The 20,448-nt window shown below is 43.3% G+C and overlaps 1 protein-coding gene across 1 annotated transcript in view; it reads left to right on the forward strand.

The window, feature by feature from the left end:
* The first annotated feature begins 120 nt into the window (after nt 1-120).
* Nucleotides 121-20,448, forward strand: part of NMT1 (N-myristoyltransferase 1) — a 30,197-nt gene continuing 9,869 nt past the window's right edge. The window contains exons 1-3 of the mRNA XM_058561233.1: nt 121-303; nt 11,952-12,060; nt 15,101-15,245. Coding sequence (XP_058417216.1) covers nt 173-303; nt 11,952-12,060; nt 15,101-15,245 — 385 coding nt within the window. The 5' untranslated portion in view covers nt 121-172. The remainder of the gene's footprint in view (nt 304-11,951; nt 12,061-15,100; nt 15,246-20,448) is intronic.

A 20,448-nucleotide genomic window follows, 5' to 3' on the forward strand; every position in this document is an offset into this window, starting at 1 on the left:
GATTTCTGGGTATTGTAGTCCACCTCGTTCCGGTTTCCCTGGAAAGAGCGGCTCCTAGATACGGCTCCCCTCGCCACAAAAACTACAAAACCCAGAATATAGCGCAAGTTCCCTTCGTCCAATAGGAACCCCCCATGTTACGAGGCGCGGAGGCCGGCTCTCGCAACTCAAGATGGCGGACGAGAGTGAGACAGCAGTGAAGCCGCCGGCACCTCCGCTGCCGCAGATGATGGAAGGGAACGGAAACGGCCATGAGCACTGCAGCGATTGCGAGAACGAGGAGGACAACAGCTACAACCGGGGGTAACGAGATCCTCGGAGTCCAATTGCTGTCTAGTCACTCACAACCCTGGTCTCTGGGGTGCGGGGAAGTCACCGGGAGCTTAGTGTAACCCCACCCCCATATTTTTATTGGTTGAGACCTTGAGATCCTGCCTGGTGATTGGTTACTGTCTTTGTCCATTACCAGAGGTGGGTGCTCGGTATATTAAGGGCCGGAGACATTCAATACTTTTATTATATAAAAGTTCTTCTGTGTAATGTTCTACTTGTGTGATTCAGGCGCATCGGGGGAAAAGAGCATGTTGGATGATGGTTTTCGGTGGCACAACACGGGTCAATCTAGCAGTACAGTTCAAAGGGAACGTTAAAGAGGTGTTGTTTCAGTGAACAACGTGATTAGCAATAAACGAGTAATAAAACATTTCGCTTCAGTTCACCTTCAATGAGGAAATTCATCAAGCTGTACAAACCATAATTATGTTGTAAAATATCACTACCAGAGAATCCCAAAATATAAACTCACCTTATAAATCCTACGTAGTTACTGTGATAATGTTTTGATGTATACGGTGTCCGTTGCTTCAAATAATCCATAAGATTCCTGAGCAATATGTAATTAGGTCTTCCAGCATCTTTGCTCTGTTAACTTTGCGAAGTAGCCTTAAGCTTCAAGAAATTGAGTGATAGTGCTTCTTAGACAGTGTTTAGAAGTGGGTTTAATACTGCGTCTTCTGTACTTTAGGGTCGTGCCTTCTAGTAACTATTCGTTCCTTGGGTGGAAGAAATGCATCAGACGTTTGAGTGTTGAGTTGGATTCCAAATCAGTTTTCACTCTTGTAAGCCACACCCTGTCATTCCTCTTTATATTGTTCAAGTGGCTGGTGCTGACACTCACTCTCTCTATCTGTCTGTATTTACACACTATATGTTTTTTAACGGAAAGTCCTGAGAGGCTGTTTTGTGTGTGTAACTTTGGCTGAGTCTGTGGTAGTCTGTTTTTCATAGCCATTGTTTCATTTGCAATATTGATGGTAGTCCTGGAGGTAAAGGTAGAAGGTTGAGGTCTTTGGCTAAACTTTAAAAAAAATTCTGCTACCCTATAGAGATGGGAGAACAAAGGATTATTTAAGTGATTTATAATCTGCTTGTGATGAATCTTTAGGTTAAAAGATCTAGCTTTTATGTTCTTCAGCCAGCATTAAAAATCACAAGAAGGGGGCCGGCCAGGTGGCCTAGTGGTTAAGTACGGCTCTCTCTGCTTTGGCAGCCCAGGTTTGGTCTGGGTGCAGATCTACACCACTTGTCCACGGCCATGCTGTGGCAGCGAGCCGCATACAAAATAGGGGAGGATTGGCGCAGATGTTAGCTCAGGGTGAATCTTCCTCAAGCAGAAAGAGGGAGATTGGTGACAGATGTTAGCTCAGGGCAAATCTGCCTCAGGAAAAAAAAAACACACACACAAGAAGAACATAGAGGAAAAGGAATCTTGTCAGATTTGGTTTTATAAGACTAGGTTCTTGTGCACACAGATCTAATGTCATAAAAGCCTTGTTTTGAAGTTTGAGATTCCTAAGAATGGAAGAGCTGAGAAAGAGGAAATAGGAACAGAAGAAGGGAAAGTGTAGCCCTTCTGAGTGAAGATCCCAGTCATCGATGGGAGTTGTTGAGTTTAAAGTCATTTCAGGGGCCGGCCCGGTGGCACAGCAGTTAAGTGCTGGTGCTCCACTTCAGTGGCCCGGGGTTCGCAGGTTTGGAGCCCACGTTTGGACCGACGCACCGCTTGTCAAGCCATGCTGTGGCCGCGTCCCATATAAAGTAGAGGAAGATGGGCACAGATGTTAGCCCAAGGCCAGTCTTCCTCAGCAAAAAGAGGAGAATTGGCACTGGATGTTAGCTCAGGGCTAATCTTTCTCACACAAAAAAATAAATAAATAAAATCATTTCAGAAGTGAAAGTAGTGCGTCTTTGTGTGTGCTTGATTTTAATTTTCTCTGCTAAACTGTTGCTCTGACCAGTGTCTATAGCTCTTTAATTGGTTTTGTTCCCTATAATCTATGAATCACTTTGCAAAACTGTTTGGCAGAAAGTTCTGTGTTTTATTTATGTTTTTAAATTTATTTATGGTACCACAAAGTGGTAACCTGAAAAAAACTTTTGGAGGCGTTTTTTTGTTGTTGTTGTTTTTGTATGTGGTTATGGTCTAGGTGAGCTAATTAAGTTTATTAGCATCCCGAACTAGAGGTCTATGTAAATGAGTTTGGAGGTGGCAGGTGAGAAACAGAGGACCCAGCCTTGAGGACAGAGTCTGGTCCTGGCACTTAGAATCTGGGTAGTCAACGTTTTTCTGTTAACGTCAGAGGAACCGGTTTGGGGAAGAAGCGTTGTGGCACGGTGGGAAAAGCATGGACTTTGAAGTCATTCAAACCTGAGTTCAAAGCCTGGTTCTGACACTTAACAGTCCTGTGACCTTGGGAAAGTTATTTAACCTCCAGTTGTAGGGATTAAATAAAATAACATCTGGAATGCAGCCTTCCTCCTCCCTCCTATTCTTTCTTCAAATCTTTCCTGTTCTCCTTCCCCCAGCTGGCCCCCCGGCTGTTATCACATACTGTATTTTTTGTAGCTTTTATCATAACAATAGTTAAATAACGTACGTGTCCAGTCCCTGCCTCACCTGACTGTAAGGTGCCTCAGAACAGGGATCATGTCTTTGAGATGCCTGGCACTTAGTGGGTGTTAATGACTATTTGCTGGATGAATGAATAGCAAATGTTAGTTTGTAGCCCAGTGTTTAGTGAAGTTTTATTTCTCCTCACAAAGGGGGAGGATGTCAGATTTTTCTTACATACACACTTTCTTTGCCTAAATGAGTGTCATTGTAAGCCTCACTATAGTTTTTGTGAAATACCGGCAGAAATCAAGGATCCTCCAATTTGTGGTGGAGGTTTTCCATTGTCTCTTGGCTTGAAATTTTTCTTGTCTTTACGTAATATTATTTAAAATGTTTTCAAAAGTGATACAAGAATTGAAGGGGAACATCTCCTTTTGATGCTAAAGTACGATACGCAATAAAGTCTTGTTTGCGTTGTCTGAAGTACAATACACAATAAAAGTTAATGATAGTTCTAACTAACCCTTGTTCTCTCAGGCCTTTCTTTCAGGATGGGCTCTCAGTGCTTTACACTAATGAAATGAGCTGCATTCGTGCACTGGCGTAATAGGCAATGCAGTTGTGCTAGTTTCTTATGTCCCTTTGTGTATAAGTTTAGTTCTTGACGTCTAGTCATGTGTTTCTTCCATAATTAAGTAAACATTTGGTGACTATAAATTTCATATATACATATAAACAGACATACATGCACATGCATATATGTACAGTATATGTATATATGTGGGTATATGTATGTCTATGTATTTATCTGTCTACAGTTTTTCTATCAGCTTTTTAAAAAAAATTCACTCAACAGAGGAAAGGAGGGCAGCATTTTCCCCCAGTTACTTGCCTGACATAAGTTACCCTGAGCAAATGAGAGTAGAGTCAGGCTGTGCTCATCCCCCTGCAGTTCATGATTCATCTACGTGGTTTAATTTCCTTGCTTGTTTTTAGTGAAAGGCTTTCCAAAAAATATCACTAAAGAGTGAACCTTATCAGCTGGCAGTAGATTTTAATTTAGGGGTAACAAAGAAGTAAAGTTTATATAGGTGTTTTGGAACAGGAAAGAACTCTTAGACTATTTTGTTCCTAGGATTCTTTTGGAATTTATTTTGCAATGTCATCGATACCATTAAGATGCTGGTAACCCATGCGTCAGGAACCCTGTGTTAGGGGTTGTCTCTCCCGTCTTGTGCTCTTACTCCATGAGGACAAGTTAAAATGGATTCTTTTTTTTTTTTTTAAGATTTATTTATTTATTTTTTTGTGAGGAAGATCAGCCCTGAGCTAACATCCATGCTAATCCTCCTCTTTTTGCTGAGGAAGACAGGCTCTGAGCTAACATCTATTGCCAATCCTCCTCCTTTTTTTTCCCCCCAAAGCCCCAGTAGATAGTTGTATGTCATAGCTGCACATCCTTCTAGTTGCTGTATGTGGGACGCGGCCTCAGCATGGCCGGAGAAGCGGTGCGTCGGTGCGCGCCCGGGATCCAAACCCGGGCCGCCAGCAGCGGAGCGCACGCACTTAACCGCTAAGCCACGGGGCCGGCCCTAAAATGGATTCTTAAAAGTTCTCCTCACTTCCTAACCATGAGATATGATCGCTTTATGAAGCAACCTAAGAGAAAAGGAAGGTCTTTTTGAAAGGAGTTCCATAAAGCTATCCTTATTTGCTTTCGTTTTATTCTTCAGGTTCTCCAGGAGTGGTTCTTCCCATACTTATTTGATGGCTTATAGCTGCATCTAGCTCTTGGAAAGAAGAAATCTTTTTAGTTCCTTTTTCTTAATTTCTCCCTTCAGCTTTTGGTTTTTCAAAACTAGATCAAAGCAGAAATGAAAAGAGAAACCTCATCACTGATATCAAATAAGTGTTCTAATTTTATTTCCCAATTAAGTGGCAATTAAAAAAGAAACTAATCAAGAGCTGCTTCAAAGAGGAGAGACTGGAAAGCAGAAGAAATGAAGAGTAAATGAGAGCCTATTTCAGGGAGACTGCTGCTCATGGCAACCCATTTTTGCTGATTTTTCACATTGTTTAACTAATGTGCTCACTCTAAAATTTCCCAGCTTTATGAAGTCTACAGTTAACCCTTTCCCTGTGGAGTCCATAGATTTGGTAACTTTAGGAGGATGTTTCTTTAGCTCTTCGTCTTTAACCTTTTGTCTGAAATCTCTGCCTGGGAAGCCTCTCTTCCAGTTCCTCAAGGAAGGTGCTCTTGTGATTGCTGCATTTAAGGCACACAAGACATGGTGTTCTCTAATGAGAGTACCAAAATAAAAAACTAAAATTCTTCAGCCGGGTCAGTACTCACTTCAGAAATTTTTCTAGGGGCCGGCCCAGTGGCGTAGTGGTTAAATTCGCATGCTCTGCTTTGGCGGCCCAGGGTTTGCAGGTTCGGATCCTGGGCGCGGACCTATGCACTGCTTTATCAAGCCATGCTGTGGCAGGCATCCCACATGTAAAGTAGAGGAAGATGGGCACAGATGTTAGCCCAGGGCCAATCTTCCTCAGCAAAAAAAAAAAAAAAAAAAAAGAGGAGGATTGGCAGCAGATGTTAGCCCAGGGTTAATCTTCCTCACCAAAAAAAACACAAATTTTCCACTGCTGCTGACTTTGAGAGGCAGCTGGGAGGATTCACTATTGTTAAGTGTTCAGTAAATGTTATCTATTGCTGTTATTACTGTGTGCTGGGCCTTGTGCTAAGCCCTTTCCATGGATTATCTCGTACAAACTGCACTTAGAAAGACTGAGTGAGCTTTTGTAATAAAGCTTGGGGTTTGCATCTCTACCTCTCCCTTTGTCACCCCTGAGGATATGTTCTGAATGTGCAGGATTTCTTCTCCCTCCTGCATTGGCTTCTGCATCCTGACTCTGCAGCAGTGAGTCTTCTCTTTGGATCTGTTCAGTAACCCATGGACTTTCCCAAACCAGGGAGCCATTTGGTGATGGAGGTGGCTGGCCCTTTTAAACTCTCTTTGATAGAGCAGTATCTGTTTCCTAGGTCATTCTAGTGTGTAAAATTGCTGCCAGCATTCAGTCATTGCTCAGAAAATTACTGAAAATGGTTTCTGAACAGCATTTGATTTGACCTTGGAGTTGCCGGGTTACAGTCTAGCTCTCCAAACCAACCCAGAGGATGTGGAATTTACATTTCTGTCTCATTCCCATTTTAAACTATTTAGTGTATCAGAGCTGTTGTGACCCTAAAAAACTAGTTTTCCTCCATGACAAGAATTGGTTTGTTTGCCCTCAAAACTCTGGCTAACTATCCCAGGGAGGACAGAGGGTGGTGGTAGTAAAAGCAATCTTGTAATCCCTTCCCACAACCTGCTCTTCTTTTCACAGACCTCTTAGGGTATCTTGATGGCAGTACTCAAGTGTTTTTATTTTTCCCATCATATAGGATTCACAAGCAGTTTTTTGTATAAATTACTGATTGTTGGGATTTGCCGAGTATGGGGTACTGCATTAAGTCATCCTACAGTCACAGCAGTACAGAGGATAGGCGCTGATACTGATTCATGCCATGTCTTCATTCACGTCTCTGGGCCTCCTGAGTACTAACAGAATTGCTAGTGAAGGTATCATGCCTTATGAGTATTGTGATTTGCAGAAGGATTTTCTGATGTCTAAAAGTGGAATCACAAGGATATTAGAGGCTAGGATTTATTTATTTAAGTTTCTCTGGAAATTTTAAATTTTAGCCCAAAGAATTAACTTCTAGTTTTTAGGGGTAGAAAACAAGTGACCAAAAGCTGTGAGTTTTATTTTCTGAGCTCTCTTTTCTTTTGATCTCATAATCAGAACTAAACCTGTGGTCTGTGTTTATGACTTTGGAACCATTTGAAGTAGCTACAGTGGAGCTTTTTTGTTTTAACTCTTAAGAGGACTAGCACAGGTCCTAAGGAGGGAAAAGACAACGAATAAGAAAGTTGATAATTCAATAAGAAATATGATAATTTAAAATCTCAACCAGTGGTTCAAAAGAGCACCGCCTTTCTGCTGCTTTTATGGAATATTAACCCCAGCTATCCTGTGGAAACATTACTGAAGATGTTTTGCTGATCTGCTTTTGGGCTCCAGCTTTTCTGGGTTTTGTTTTTGTCCATTATGCCTGGAAAGCATCAGTCAAGCAAGTATTTATTGAATTCTTAACTGTGTGCACAGCACAACTCGAGGTGCTGTGGGAATCAGCTGTATAAAATGTGGTCTCTGTACTCAGGGCATTTTTAGTCTCATTGGGGAGCCAGGAAGCAACACATTATTGTATATAAAGTATTAAATTGTTTGGGTGATCCTAATCCTACAACAGGCATCAGCGAGAGCTAGAGTGGTCAGAGGCAGCGTCCTGGAGAAAACATGGCTCCCTCTCCTCATTGCTTTTAATATCTGCTCCTCTGATGCACAGAAATTTGTGTTAGAGCCCTGTGTGGTGAAACAATGTTTTTTTGGTTTTGGAAGACTCTCAGGTAAATTCTTACAGGGAATGTTTGGGGAGGAATGGGCCAAGTCTTTAGAGATTGGTGGCTTGTCCCTGGGTACTAGTTGGTTAGTTGAAGATCAGTTTGCGTGACGTCTCTGGGCCTTGGTTTCCTCCTCTATAAGTAACAGGTTAAGCCAGACAGCCCTAAGATTCCTTCTAGCTCTGGTGGTTTAGCTCCCACAAGAACAGCTCTTCAGTCCTCAGCCACACACCTTTGAGTGGATTTTGTCGCCCAGGAGGATTGAGAGGAGGCCTCTGTTATGGACCTTCACTGCTCATGTTATCTGGAAGTTCGCTGCTTATCTGTCAGCTTGCCCTTCCCTCCTGCCCACTCACACATCCTGGCACTGCATTGTGTTTCTGGAAATAAGTTCTGAGGTTCATTTTCCATTTCCTCTCCAAGCCCTGACTTCATACCAGAGCATCTATAGGATTTCTTATATGTTTGAACTTAGAATATTTTGGCCTTCATTAAAATATGATATTTCTTGAGCCAGCCCTGATGACCTAGTGGTTAAAGTGCGGTGTGCTCCGCTTTGGCGGCCCAGGTTCAGTTCCCGGGTGCGGAACCACACCACTCCTCTGTCAGTAGCCATGCTTTTGTGGCGGCTCACATAGAAGAACTAGAAGGACCTACAACTAGAATATATAACTATGTACTGGGGCTTTGGTGGGGGGGAAGAGGAAGATTGGCAACAGATGTTAGCTCAGGGTGAATCTTTCCCAGCAAAAAAAAAAATGATATTTCTTGATTCCTTTTCTTGCCTGTTTCTGGTCTGTTGTTCTGCTTATTTGCTTGGTTGGTCATTAATGACTTGGGTTGATCAACTTTACTGTACTTCAGAATGTAGATTTCAGAATTTTTATGTGAACTCCCATCTCCCTTTCCATTGCAAGCACAAACATACACACACCCCTGATAAAAGAAGGCAAATTTGACTAATTCTCTGCTCATTATTTTGGAACCAAATGAACCAAAGTTGAACTTTGATTTGCTGATTCCAGGGTTCTGGCCGATCTCTTTGGAGTATGTTAAGGTGACTGGCAGGCTTAGAGAGATCTTTGAGAGATTTCTGTTTCAATTTGCAGAATCTTAGCATGCCCTGGAATACCCACCCAGTGGGTATGGACTTTGCATCCCTTTAAAAACAATGCTGAATTCTTAGAGAAGGACTAGCCTGGCCCCTGTGGGGTCATCGTTTTGATTCTCTCCAAATCCAGATTGAGACCATTGTTTTGTGAAATGGTATTGGCTTCCTAGGATGCTTCTTGAAGACCTACTCTCAAGACCTCTGAGCTTGGTTTCTTATGAATAATTAAAATTGTTATAATCACCTTGAAAGCTAACCCTAGTGGGCTCCTTGAAAGTCTCTTCTCTGAGTCAGTTGTCTTCCGGTTTGGGTGTTGACTCTAAGACCATAGTGAGCTCATAATATGTTCTCAATGTGGCTCAATACCTGGTAGCTCAGTAAAAATGACCTTTTTATAGCTTGTCTTTCCTTTGTTCTTCAGCTGTCTCTGTATGCTTTACGTACAAGTTGAAACAGGATTGTTGCTCAGTAGCTGCATGTGCAAATTCAAGCCAATATAAGGAAAATGAAATTTGCTCTCTGGTTTTAGTTTGGGTCTTGGAGTTTACCAGGCACTTGAATTAATAACACATAAAATAGAACAAGAGTTCACCCAGGATCCTTCCACAAAACTGGGGTCCCTGAGGAAATGGCTGCATAGAAGTGTCTCCACTGAAAAGAGCAAAGACAGGAAGGTAGTTTTTTAGTGATTTTGCACACTTATAAAGATGTCTAAAGTTGGAGGAATTTCTTCTGTTTTCCTTATGTGAAATTGTGTTTAGTAAGTATCCAATTGGTTAATATGTAGCAATTCTTCACCGGGACCTTTTTGATTCTTTTTTCTATAGAATTATAAAAAATGATTCGTATGCTGGGACCAGATAATTCATTCCATAAAGCTGAAATGAATAAGGAGTTATAAATTGTACAAAGTGGGATGCCTGTTTGTCTCCTAACATCAACCAGTTTTTAAACCTTATAATGCTGCGTACAATCCTGAGACTGAAGTGAGAATGTCTCTGGAATGAGAAAACCACATAGAGTTGTTGTCATCGGCTGCAAATAAGCCTGTGTGTGATAACAAAAGTGAGTTATTAAGAGGAAAAAATTATCTTAAGGCCATAAATGACTTCATGGTTCCTTTTCTTTGCTACAGCCTTGAGGGTTTTGCTGAGCATCTGGTTTTTAGGCGTTCACCTTATTCCCCCTCTGCATGTTACCAGTCTTCCTTCCATGTTAGGCCTCTGTGTCATTAGTATGATACCTAGGAGGTGCACTTGCATCTGGACTTCAGGACCTTACATTTGGAATCAAGTGACCTCTAGCCTTTACTGGCTCTCCCTAACTTCACAGTCTTTCTGCGTCCGGCGCCTGATGAGAGGACCTGCAGATGGGTGCAGGCCAGATGTTATTCCAGAGCAGAGGGAGGTAAGGGTGGATGAGCTAGATGGGAACTGAGTGTGATGAGCCTCCGGAAAAGTTGGGCTTGATGCCCTCCAGGTTAAGAAGCTGCTGTCACTGTAGGCTTTCAAGCAGAGGAGGGACACCTGGAAAGCCATTTTCACAGAGCTAAGTCCCACAGCTCTATAGAGTTTAGGATGATGCAGAAAGGTTGTGCAGTCAGGGAGATCCAGTAAAGGCTGGAGATAACTTTAGTCCAATTGTAAGGTCATGAAGTCTTGATACGAGTGCTCCTACCAGGACTAGGAAGGGATAACTCTGGAGACATTCTACAACAGGAAATGGTAGCACGTAGGTACAGACTACCTTCTGTCTACACAGTACCACTTGCTATGAAATGATAACTAATATTCATAATAACCCCAAGGCGTTTTAAGATCATGAAGGCTTTTTGAATTATAAAATAAAGCTTGAATGGTATTTATCATAAGAGTATGGAAAATGTGTTTTATACTGTTTTAATTATTTGAAAATTGTTTATCTGGAATACACAGCTAAAATGATACCCTGAGCTTAGTGATCCTACAGATTAGGGTTCACTGTACTCTCAAGCTGGACTCCTAATTTTGACTTTTTAGAAGGAAGATTTCCCAGGAGAATGGCAGAGTGATACTGGGCATGACTCCCAGACTGACAGTGCCACAATCAATTTAGACATGGCAGAAACCAACTACGGCAGTAATGAGGAAAGCAAGCTGCAGGGTGAACTTAAAATTCATCAGTAAAATGGAGGAAACTCAGAATCAAAACCATTATCCTAAAATTGGCAAGAATTGGGAGAAGACATTTGGGAATGAATGGAAAATGTCAGAGAAACACAGTATAATCTACGATTTGTGTCTCAATAAAGATATTGAGAGACAATACAGAAAATGATAATAAAAGATTGTAGGAAACGGTTAATGTGGATAAGAAACTGTTTTTTTATTTTTTTGTTTTTTTGTTTTTGGTGAGGAAGATCAGCCCTGAGCTAACGTCTGTTGCCAATCTTCCTCTTTTTTTTTTGCTTGAGGAAGATTGTCCCTGAGCTAACATCTGTGCCAGTCTTACTCTGTTTTGTATGTGGGATGCTGCCACAGCAGGCTTGATGAGTGGTGTGTAGGTCCACGCCCCGGATCCGAACCTGCAAACCCTGGCCCACCAAAGCAGAGCACACGAACTTAACCACTGTGCCACCAGGCTGGCCCCCTAAGAAACTGTTTGTTGCGTTCATTGAGTGTGTCACGCAGAGGGAAAGCGGCATGAGAAAGTCTCCATCACCATGTTCATACGCACATGCGTATTTCATGTAATCTTTTCGTGGCAGGAGTGGCTAGGTGCTTCATTGTTGTTGTTTTCCCAAGATCCTAGTGCTGGGTTTTGCCTGTAGTGATCACCCGGTCTGAGCCAGCTGACCATTGTCCTCAGTGCTGCAGGCCTGATTTAGGCATTGCTCATAACTGTTCAACTGTTTTGGACACAGCACAGCAACATTAAACTGCCTTTTTCCCATTCCTTCCTCCCTTTCCAGTGCTGCTCTGTGCTTTAGATCTGGCTGGAAAACTCATTAAACTTGATGCATTGGGAGGGTGGGAGTGGGGTGAGGAAGGGTTTCCAAAAAGACGACTTTGGGCTGACATTCTTTTAAATTCAGGGTTCTAAGAAAGTGTTAGTGGTATGAATGCCTTGTTAACAATTATCATTTGACTTTGGTGCCAGCAACCTGGCAATCTAAAGAAAATAAACACATAAAATAAATGCAAGAACGGAAAAGGTCCTTTCAAACAAATAGGACATTCCTTGCGCAGCGCTCCCTCCGTGGGAGCTGGTGGGAATGGGGAGGAGAGCTGTGTTTATTGGTGTCCTGCAAATGTCCCTTCTGGGAACCTGGATTCTCTAGTCTGCTTCTGAAGCCAACAGGCTTGATTAAGAAGGTCTGGCTCCACAGAAAGCTCTTTGTCAGTGTAGCTCAAAACAGATGATTTTTTAAAAACCCTGCATCAGTATTTGCTTTGTCTTACAGTGGTTTGAGTCCAGCTAATGACACTGGAGCCAAAAAGAAGAAAAAGAAACAAAAAAAGAAGAAAGAGAAAGGCAATGAGACAGATTCAGCCCAGGATCAGCCTGTGAAGGTAACAAGGAGGCTCTGTTTTCCTGTGACTGAGAGTTGCTTTTTCAGAAGAGATGGTTTTGGGGTAGATGTATAGGAACAATTTAGATTGACAATCTCCACTGGTATTACTTCAAGACGGAGGAGTTGGATCCCTCTGCTCTCCTCTGCTGCCCTAGACCTAGGGGATGAAACGGCTGTCGTACCTTGAAAGACACAACAGGTTAGACATTGCCTCCCAGGCATGGTGCCCCTCGGAATGTCCAGATACGCAACCGCATGTGGTGCTGTACTAGGTGCTGTAGAGTCATATGTGGTGACAGCCCTGTTGCCTAGAGCAGTTCTCAGCATTTTCTCTCTTAGGTTCCCCCCACTATCAGAATAGAAGGACTGTTCTTTTTAAGGCAGACCTTTATATATTGCAAGCATTATCTTAATTCCCTGGTCATTGTAATGAAAACCACGAGTCCCACAGAGTCAACTTCTGAGTTCCATGGTTGAGAACCACTGGCGTAGAGCTTATGACCCAAGACTGACACACTGACATGAAACCCAGAGGTATGGGTAAGGATTGTTTTGTGTCATAAATAAAACATTAAAAAAAAGAAAACCTTTTCTTTCAGGTAAGTGCTGTCCTCTTCAAAGTAGGCCCTGGGGGAAGCTCAAAACATATCCGTAATTCCTCTTTTAGAATTGTCTCCAAAACAGTTTATAAGCCTCCTAAGAAATCCGGTCTCATTCCAGTATGCCCACACTTGGCTTTATGCCTCAGATGTTGTGCTGGAACTTGAATCTCCTACCTTATTGAGATATGGCATCAAGTAATTTTTTACTATTTTCAATATGAAACCCACTGTGAAAAAAATATCACCATTATTGACCACCATGTTGGCTAGGCTCTTGCCAGGCACTTCGTTTAAATTAACCCCAAACCTTCAGCATCCCTACAAGGTAGGTGGGGGTCTTCCCATTGGCAAGATGAGAGAGGTGGATTAGCCAAGTCTTTCAGTTAGGAATTCTAGCCTAAGCCCATGCTTGGCTTTAGGGATGTTAGTTTGTTTGTCTGTCTGTCTGTCTGTCTGAAAGTGGGTGTTTGAATGACCGCAGGGGGATTTGAGAGCAAGCCTATATCAAAATGGTTCACCTTGAATTTAGAAAATTTTAACAAAACACCATTTACGTACTCCTTCCATTTTTCTCATTATGAGAGTATTGCAGTTCATTGTAGAGAATTTAGGAAAAAAAACATAGTAAGAGGAAGAAAATTAACTTGTCCTACCTCCCAGGAATAAGCAATGTAAACATATTGGTTTATATTCTTCTTTTCCTTCACAACCTAAATGAAAGAGGAGAGGGCCGGACCCGTGGCTTAGCGGTTAAGTGCGTGCGCTCCGCTGCTGGCGGCCCGGGTTCGGATCCCGGGTGCTCACCGACGTACCGCTTCCCCGGCCATGCTGAGGCCGCGTCCCACGTACAGCAACTAGAAGGATGTACATCTGTGACATACAACTATCTACTGGGGCTTTGGGGGAAGGAAAAAAAAAAATTTTTAAATGAAAAAGGAGAAGTCATAAAGTAAAAGTATTAGAAGAAATTATGTATTTTTATCATCTTAAGCCTGACATAAGACCCAGAAGCCATAAAAGAAAAACTGACAATTTTTTTAAATTGACAATTTAAAACTTCTCTGTAGAAGTCAAAAAGATAAACAACAAACTGGGAAAATATTTGCAATATGTGAATCAGTCAATTTAAATAATAAAATGAGTAGGCAGTTCACAAAACAATAAATGTTCAATCATATGAAAAGATAGTTAAACTCACAGTGAAAGAAATGAAAATTAAAGCAATATTTTTTGTCTCCTAATTTGGCAGAGATTAAGATTTGGTAAATCCAATGATGAGGATGTGGAGAAACATGCTCTCATACACTGTTCATTGCATCATTAATTGATAGTCTCTTTTTAGAGAGCAAGTTGATAATATATATTATAGTTTCTTTCTTTCTTTTTTTTTTTTTTTTTGTGAGGAAGATCAGCCCTGACTAACACCCGTGCTAATCCTCCTCTTTTTGCTGAGGAAGACCAGCTCTGAGCTAACATCTATTGCCAATCCTCCTCCTTTTTTTTTCCCCCCAAAGCCCCAGTAGATAGTTGTATGTCATAGTTGCACATCCTTCTAGTTGCTGTATGTGGGACGCGGCCTCAGCATGGCTGGAGAAGCGGTGCGTCGGTGCACGCCTGGGATCCGAACCCAGGCCACCAGTAGCGGAGCATGCGCACTTAACCTCTAAGCCACAGGGCCAGCCCTATATATTATAGTTTCAAATGTGCATATTCTTTGACCTAGAAAGCCTCTTTTCTTAGACTTTATTGTACAGAAATACGTATCCCAGTGAGCAGAAATAGGTGTACAAGAACGTTCATTACAGCATTGTTTGTAAAACTGAAGAGAACAAAACCACCAAAATGCCCCTTGGTAGGGGGTTGGCTGAATATATTGTGGTCCGTGCACAAAGTGGACTCAGTTGTTAGAATGGGCAGGTCTGTGTGTCCACATGGAAAGGTCTCTAAGACATAATGTTTAAAGAAGAACAGCTTGTAGAATAATACTGTACAATCCAGTTTTAGTTTTTGAAAATTTTGTGTGTGTTTAGAACTTGCATGCAAAAAAATCTGAAATTATATTTGCCTCTTCTCGTCCTACCTCCCAAATTAAGACTGTTGATGACGAGGATTATATTTGAGGGATGAGGTTGTTGGGTTTTTACTGTACATATTATACATTTCTGCATTGTTTGAAATTTTACACTGAATGTATTACTTTTGCCATCAAACATCAAAAGACTAAGAAAGAGGAACCCTGTAGGAAGCACCCACTCGCCGTGTAGCTCATCATCACGCACTTTTTCTCCAGTTGGCGTCCAATATGTGACCTCTGGGATTAGGACAGAGGAACCACACCCCTTCTTTGAGTTGTACCCCTTAACTCTTGAACTATAATTAATCAAAAGTGCTTATTAACATAATGAGCCTTTTCTCTCTCCAACTTGTCTTGTCCAGATGAACTCTTTGCCAGCAGAGAGGATCCAGGAAATACAGAAGGCCATTGAACTGTTTTCAGTGGGCCAGGGACCTGCCAAAACCATGGAGGAGGCTAGCAAGCGAAGCTACCAGTTCTGGGACACGCAGCCTGTCCCCAAACTGGGTATGTATGTGCTTTCTTCCCCAGGCAAGGGTGAGGGATGTGCCTTAGCCATGCTAAGGGTTCTGTGCTGAATTTGTGAGGGAAGACAGTAGAGTCCTGGAGTTCCTTGGTGGTTGTTTTTAGAGGATAGTCTTCAAAATGCAGTATAGAAAAGACTATTGCTCAGGGCACTTATTGTTTCATAGTAGCACACATTGAGAACAAATAATGATTCTCTTAGTCCATCATCATCCAATATAAATCTACAAAGAAAAACAATACATTGGCACATGATGAGTGGGGATGGGTCCATCTTCCCACATAGATTTTATAGAGAAAACTGTCATTTGCCTTGTTTATCAGGGCAAATGTTTAATCCTGGAATGGGCCAAATCCCCAGCCTTTTCCCCTTGCCTCTCAGCCAATGCATGCTTACTAAAAGCAAGGTAATTTAACAGTGATGGTTCAACGCCTGGAATACTGTATGCAGGTTTGGTCTGCACCCCCTCAAAAAGCTGTAATGAACTATTAAAGGAGTGGGACAGGCAGAAAATCTCAAAGGATTCCAGAAAAGACTGGACATAGAGTTAGAGATGTCTACTGAGACTGAGCCACAGTTAACCTTGATGGCTAACTTCAGAGGTTGCCGTTGACAGAAAGTTTCTGGAGTGGTTGCCTCGTGATTCTGGGCCCATTGATAGCCCAATTCCTGTTTTCTACATGACTGGGAAAGTAAGTATATGGAAAAAAACATGTTCCAACGCCAAAGTACATGATCTTCAGGTTGCCCATGTTACTGCTCCCCTCCAGAAACGCAGTGAGACTTCACAGTATGTTTGGTGGGGAGGAGGGGCCAGCTGTGACAAGGAGAATCATCTGCTCAAAGGTGGAGAGTCAGCAGTACAGAGCCCTGCTACTCAAAGGGTGCCCCTTAGACCAGTAGGATGGGCATTGTTTAAGTGCTTAAGCAGAATCTCAGGCCCTACTCCAGACTCGCAGAATCGGATTTGTGGCCACTTTGAAAGTTTGAGAAGCTCTGTTCTAGAGCATGTGCAGTTCTTGGACAGCTTAGTCACAATCTAGAAGCAAGCTGAGTTGTGCCTACATGGGGTGAAAAGCAAAGCACGGCCTGGATGATTATGAGTAGTGGATCGGCAGCAGGCACTATTCCAGATCCCTGCCCCAACCCATCCACCTTGTCTGTGGGGCTCCCCAGGTCAATCAGGTCCCAGGCCCGGTGGCTAAGCCCTCCAGCAAGGCTTTGGGTCACAGTAACACTGGGGTGGGTCCCAGTGACCACTCCTCCGCAAGGAGCAGGAAGAATGCAGAGAGCCATACACTCTGCCTCTGAGTGAAATGCATGAAGAGGCATTTTGTGGTGGCTGCCAGGCATCTTGGCTCAGTTTTCAGATGGGGTTTTGGTTTGATTTGATTTTTCATCAGGCATTTGCAAATGGGTAACTTAGCTCCATTCATAGATAGTGGGCCTGGTGAAGAGGCGAATTGGGATTAATGGGCTTCTTTTTTTTTTTTTTTAAAGATTTTATTTATTTATTTTCCCCCCAAAGCCCCAGTAGATAGTTGTATGTCATAGCTGCACATCCTTCCAGTCGCTGTGCGTGGGACGCGGCCCCAGCACGGCCGGAGAAGCGGTGCGCACCTGGGATCTGAACCCGGGCCGCCAGCATCGGAGGGCGCGCACTTAACCGCTAAACCACAGGGCTGGCCTGGATTAATGGGCTTCTGTTCCTCTTCAGTCCAGTTACTCTTTGTTGTTTGCCTCAGTTTCTCCACCTGTAAATGTAGAAAGTGCTCCAGTTTCATTCTCAGAAAGTTCATGAGAAAGCCACAGTTGCTCACAGGGGACCTGACGCTCTCAGGAAGGTGGAACGAAGCTCAGTTCTGTTTCTTCTGGCCGCGCCTTCTGTGCAGCGTCTGGTGTGGGGCTCTGGGAGAGCAGTCGCTCTGAGCATCTGACCAGTCTGCCTTTCAGATCTGTGGTCAGTCAAGCCCAAATGAAGGGTTCCTTTGTGTCCGTGAGTCAGCCTATAGAAAGTACCACATTACAGGCATTGATTGATCCGTGTGGCTGAGGTGTCACCCTAGTTCTCCTTCGGAGTTTCCTTAGGGTAATGCAATTTATAGCTTCTTGCCTTAATTTTTTCCACTCAAGTGGGGGCTAATGATTGTAAAACTCGTGCATGCCAAGTGTACGCGGTTACAGCACTCCCCACCTTGGGAGAATTGTAATTACATTGTGTTCCACTAAAGAGACGTAGAATTCTTTAGTAGTTTAAAATCATCCTAAGTTCACCATTGAAAAGCCTTCTAAACAGCCAGTGTTTTAGACTATTTAACAGTTCTGTGTGCTCCCAGATAAACTTGGATCTCCCTTTCAGATCCTGTCATTCTGCTTTTTAAAAGTCACCCATTTTCCCACTCTAGTACAGGGGTGCAGAATCCTTTTTTTTTTTTTTTTTGCCTGACCTCAGCAGGTTGGAATCTGGCCGTTCTCAGATGAGTGTAAAGAAGGAACCACCAAAGGGAGAGTGTGGACTTGTACTTGGTTGCTCTGGGCTCTCAGAGAGAAGCTTCCCCACTTTAACCCTCACCCTTGGCCTGCTTGTGTGGTTTACGGTCTTCCAAATCTCAGATCTTCTTTTCTCCTACGTCCTTCACATTTGCACTGTGGTGCTTTGTTTTGGATCTTGGATGTTGGAAGGCAGAGAGAGAATCTGGGGGAAGACTATACAGCAAGAAACCCATTAAAAGTCCAGAAAGAACTTTCTTTTAAAGTTCTCAGTGTTGGGGGCCGGCCCCATGGCGTAGCGGTTAAGTGCGCGCACTCCGCTGCTGGCGGCCCGGGTTCCGATCCCGGGCGCGCACCGAGGCACTGCTTGTTAGGCCATGCTGTGGTGGCGTGCCATATAAAGTAGAGGAAGATAGACACAGATGTTAGCCAAGGGCCAGTCTTCCTCAGCAAAAAAAAAGGGGGGGAAGATTGGCATGGATGTTAGCTCAGGGCTGATCTTCCTCCCCCAAAAAATAAATAAATAAGTTCTCAGTGTCCTCCTCAGTGGTTCATTGGTTCTCTGTGGCCTGGAGATAATTGGCTGCATTCCTGCAGTGCTCTGTGGGGGCCCCCGACACCTACACCACAAGAGGCGCTCAGGAGCTGCTAGGAGGTGGAGGGCAGGCTACTCCTCACAGGCAGAAGCCATGGTGCTGGGCACTGGCAGGGGGACAGTCCAGGAGCCTTGGGCCACTTCTCAGTTTCACTGGTGCCCCACACTGCAGGTCTGAAGTAGCTTCTGCTTTCTCAGTGTTTCCTAAAACTCTGCTTTGTCTGCTATGTCTTGCAGATACCAAACAGCCTTGAGATAACCTATGAGAGCTGGTTTATCAAAAGATAGATTAAGACTTACCATTGGAATAGTCTGTAAAGGTTCACTCAGTATTGACACTTGACAAGCACTTACTCAGTGCTTTTTGTAAAATGCAGATCTAAAGATGGCATTCCTCCCTCCTCCACCCCTTAAAAATGGATGTCCCGTGGGTCTAAGGGTAAAGTCCAGCCTCTGTAGTAGCTCGTAAGGCCCTCCATGACAGTTCCCAGCTTTCCTCTGCAGCCTCATCTCCTACTTTCAGTTCCCCTCCTTCATCTCCAGGCCTTTATGTATACTGTTCCCTCTGTGCACACGCCCTCCCTGTCCCACGCAGTCCACCCCCGGCCTAATTCCTAATTATTCTTGAGGTCGCAGTTGTAGATATTTCCTCTGAGAGGTCTTTCCTGACATGCCCTCCCTGCCCCCCGCAGGTCCTGTAGCACCCCATACTTCATTGTTGTGGGCTGTCATCATGCTGGGTGGCAGGTCCCTGCTTGCTTGTCTGTTTGGTGCCCATGATGATGGGGACCTGTGTCCGTTTCATTCACCAGCTCCTGCCATAGAACTGGCACATTCTAGGATTCCGTGAAGGCGTGAATGGAAATGCTTGTTGCATGCAGGACGTAGTAACCAGCCTGACTGAAAAGATTTGGCCTTGAGGTTATTGTAATACAGTGTGGAAGACCACCAGTATCTTGTCCATGGAAATCATTTAGGGAAAAAAAATTAAATAAAAAGGTTCTGAAGTTAAAAAATGTATTTTGGAAAAGGTATAAATTCAAAACAAGACAGGGAAAATTGCCTAGCACCTAGACAGGACTAGAGTGGGAATCCTTAGTACTTTCCAAAGGTCTGGCCCTCTGCCTTGTAGGCTCAAAAAATTATACATGGCAGTGAATTGGAAGTAGATTGACTTATATTAAACTAATTCACAAGGGCTACTTTATGACTAAATCAACAGGCCAGTTTCTAAACTAGGAAAGAAAAATATAACTTCTCCCTAGCAAACCTGTTTGGGAGCCAGATTATAAATAGGAAGTAGCCAGAAGTTTCCCTGCTGAGTGTCCCTATTGTTGCCTGCACTTTCCAGTTTGTGACCCTTAGCACATTGGTAATGTCTCATTTCTTGAATATTTCTCCAGAAGATGGTACATCTTGTGGGGACAGGGACCTTGTCTTTTTCCTGCTTTTTCCTAGTGCATGATGTCTGACACACGGTTGGTGTTCAGTAAAAGTGTTGAGTGAAAGAAAGTTAGGTGATCAGTCCTGACAGTGTTGTCTTCAGCTCATAGGCTGATGTAGCCATTTCCACTGCATCTGCCCCACGGATCTGTTATTGGGGGTCTAGAGCTACCTGTTACACATTAGAATGACGTATTTGGGCCAGGAGTCTGAAAATCAGTAAAAGCATGAATTGAGTGCCTAGTGTGTGCAGAGCCCTTTGCTAGAAGCAGTGTACTAAGTGGGTCCCTTTTGAAGACTCCATTTTCAAAATGTAGTAAACATTGTATTCTTCTAAGTGTGAACATGAATGAACTCTGAATTATAGAAACTAAATAATCCAAGGGTCAAAATAAAGTGGTTGATTTGTCCAAGTTTATCAGATGAGTCCAGTTTGGCTGTGGGTGGGAATTGAGGCTGTATCTTCTGAACACCCCCAGGCACTCCCTGCACACTCCCCAGAGGAGAGGGTCTGTCCAGGGTGGGGATGTTGTGTCAGAGGGTAGCTTCCTGGCAGCATTACGTAGACTCAGTGATTCAGCCTAAAGGCGCTCTCAGGACTCTAAACACTGAGGGCCTGAGTTGGCAGCAGCAGTTAAGTGGCCCATGTTGCTGAA

This window comes from Diceros bicornis, chromosome 18 (genome assembly GCF_020826845.1).
Source record: "Diceros bicornis minor isolate mBicDic1 chromosome 18, mDicBic1.mat.cur, whole genome shotgun sequence".
NCBI lineage: Eukaryota > Metazoa > Chordata > Mammalia > Perissodactyla > Rhinocerotidae > Diceros > Diceros bicornis.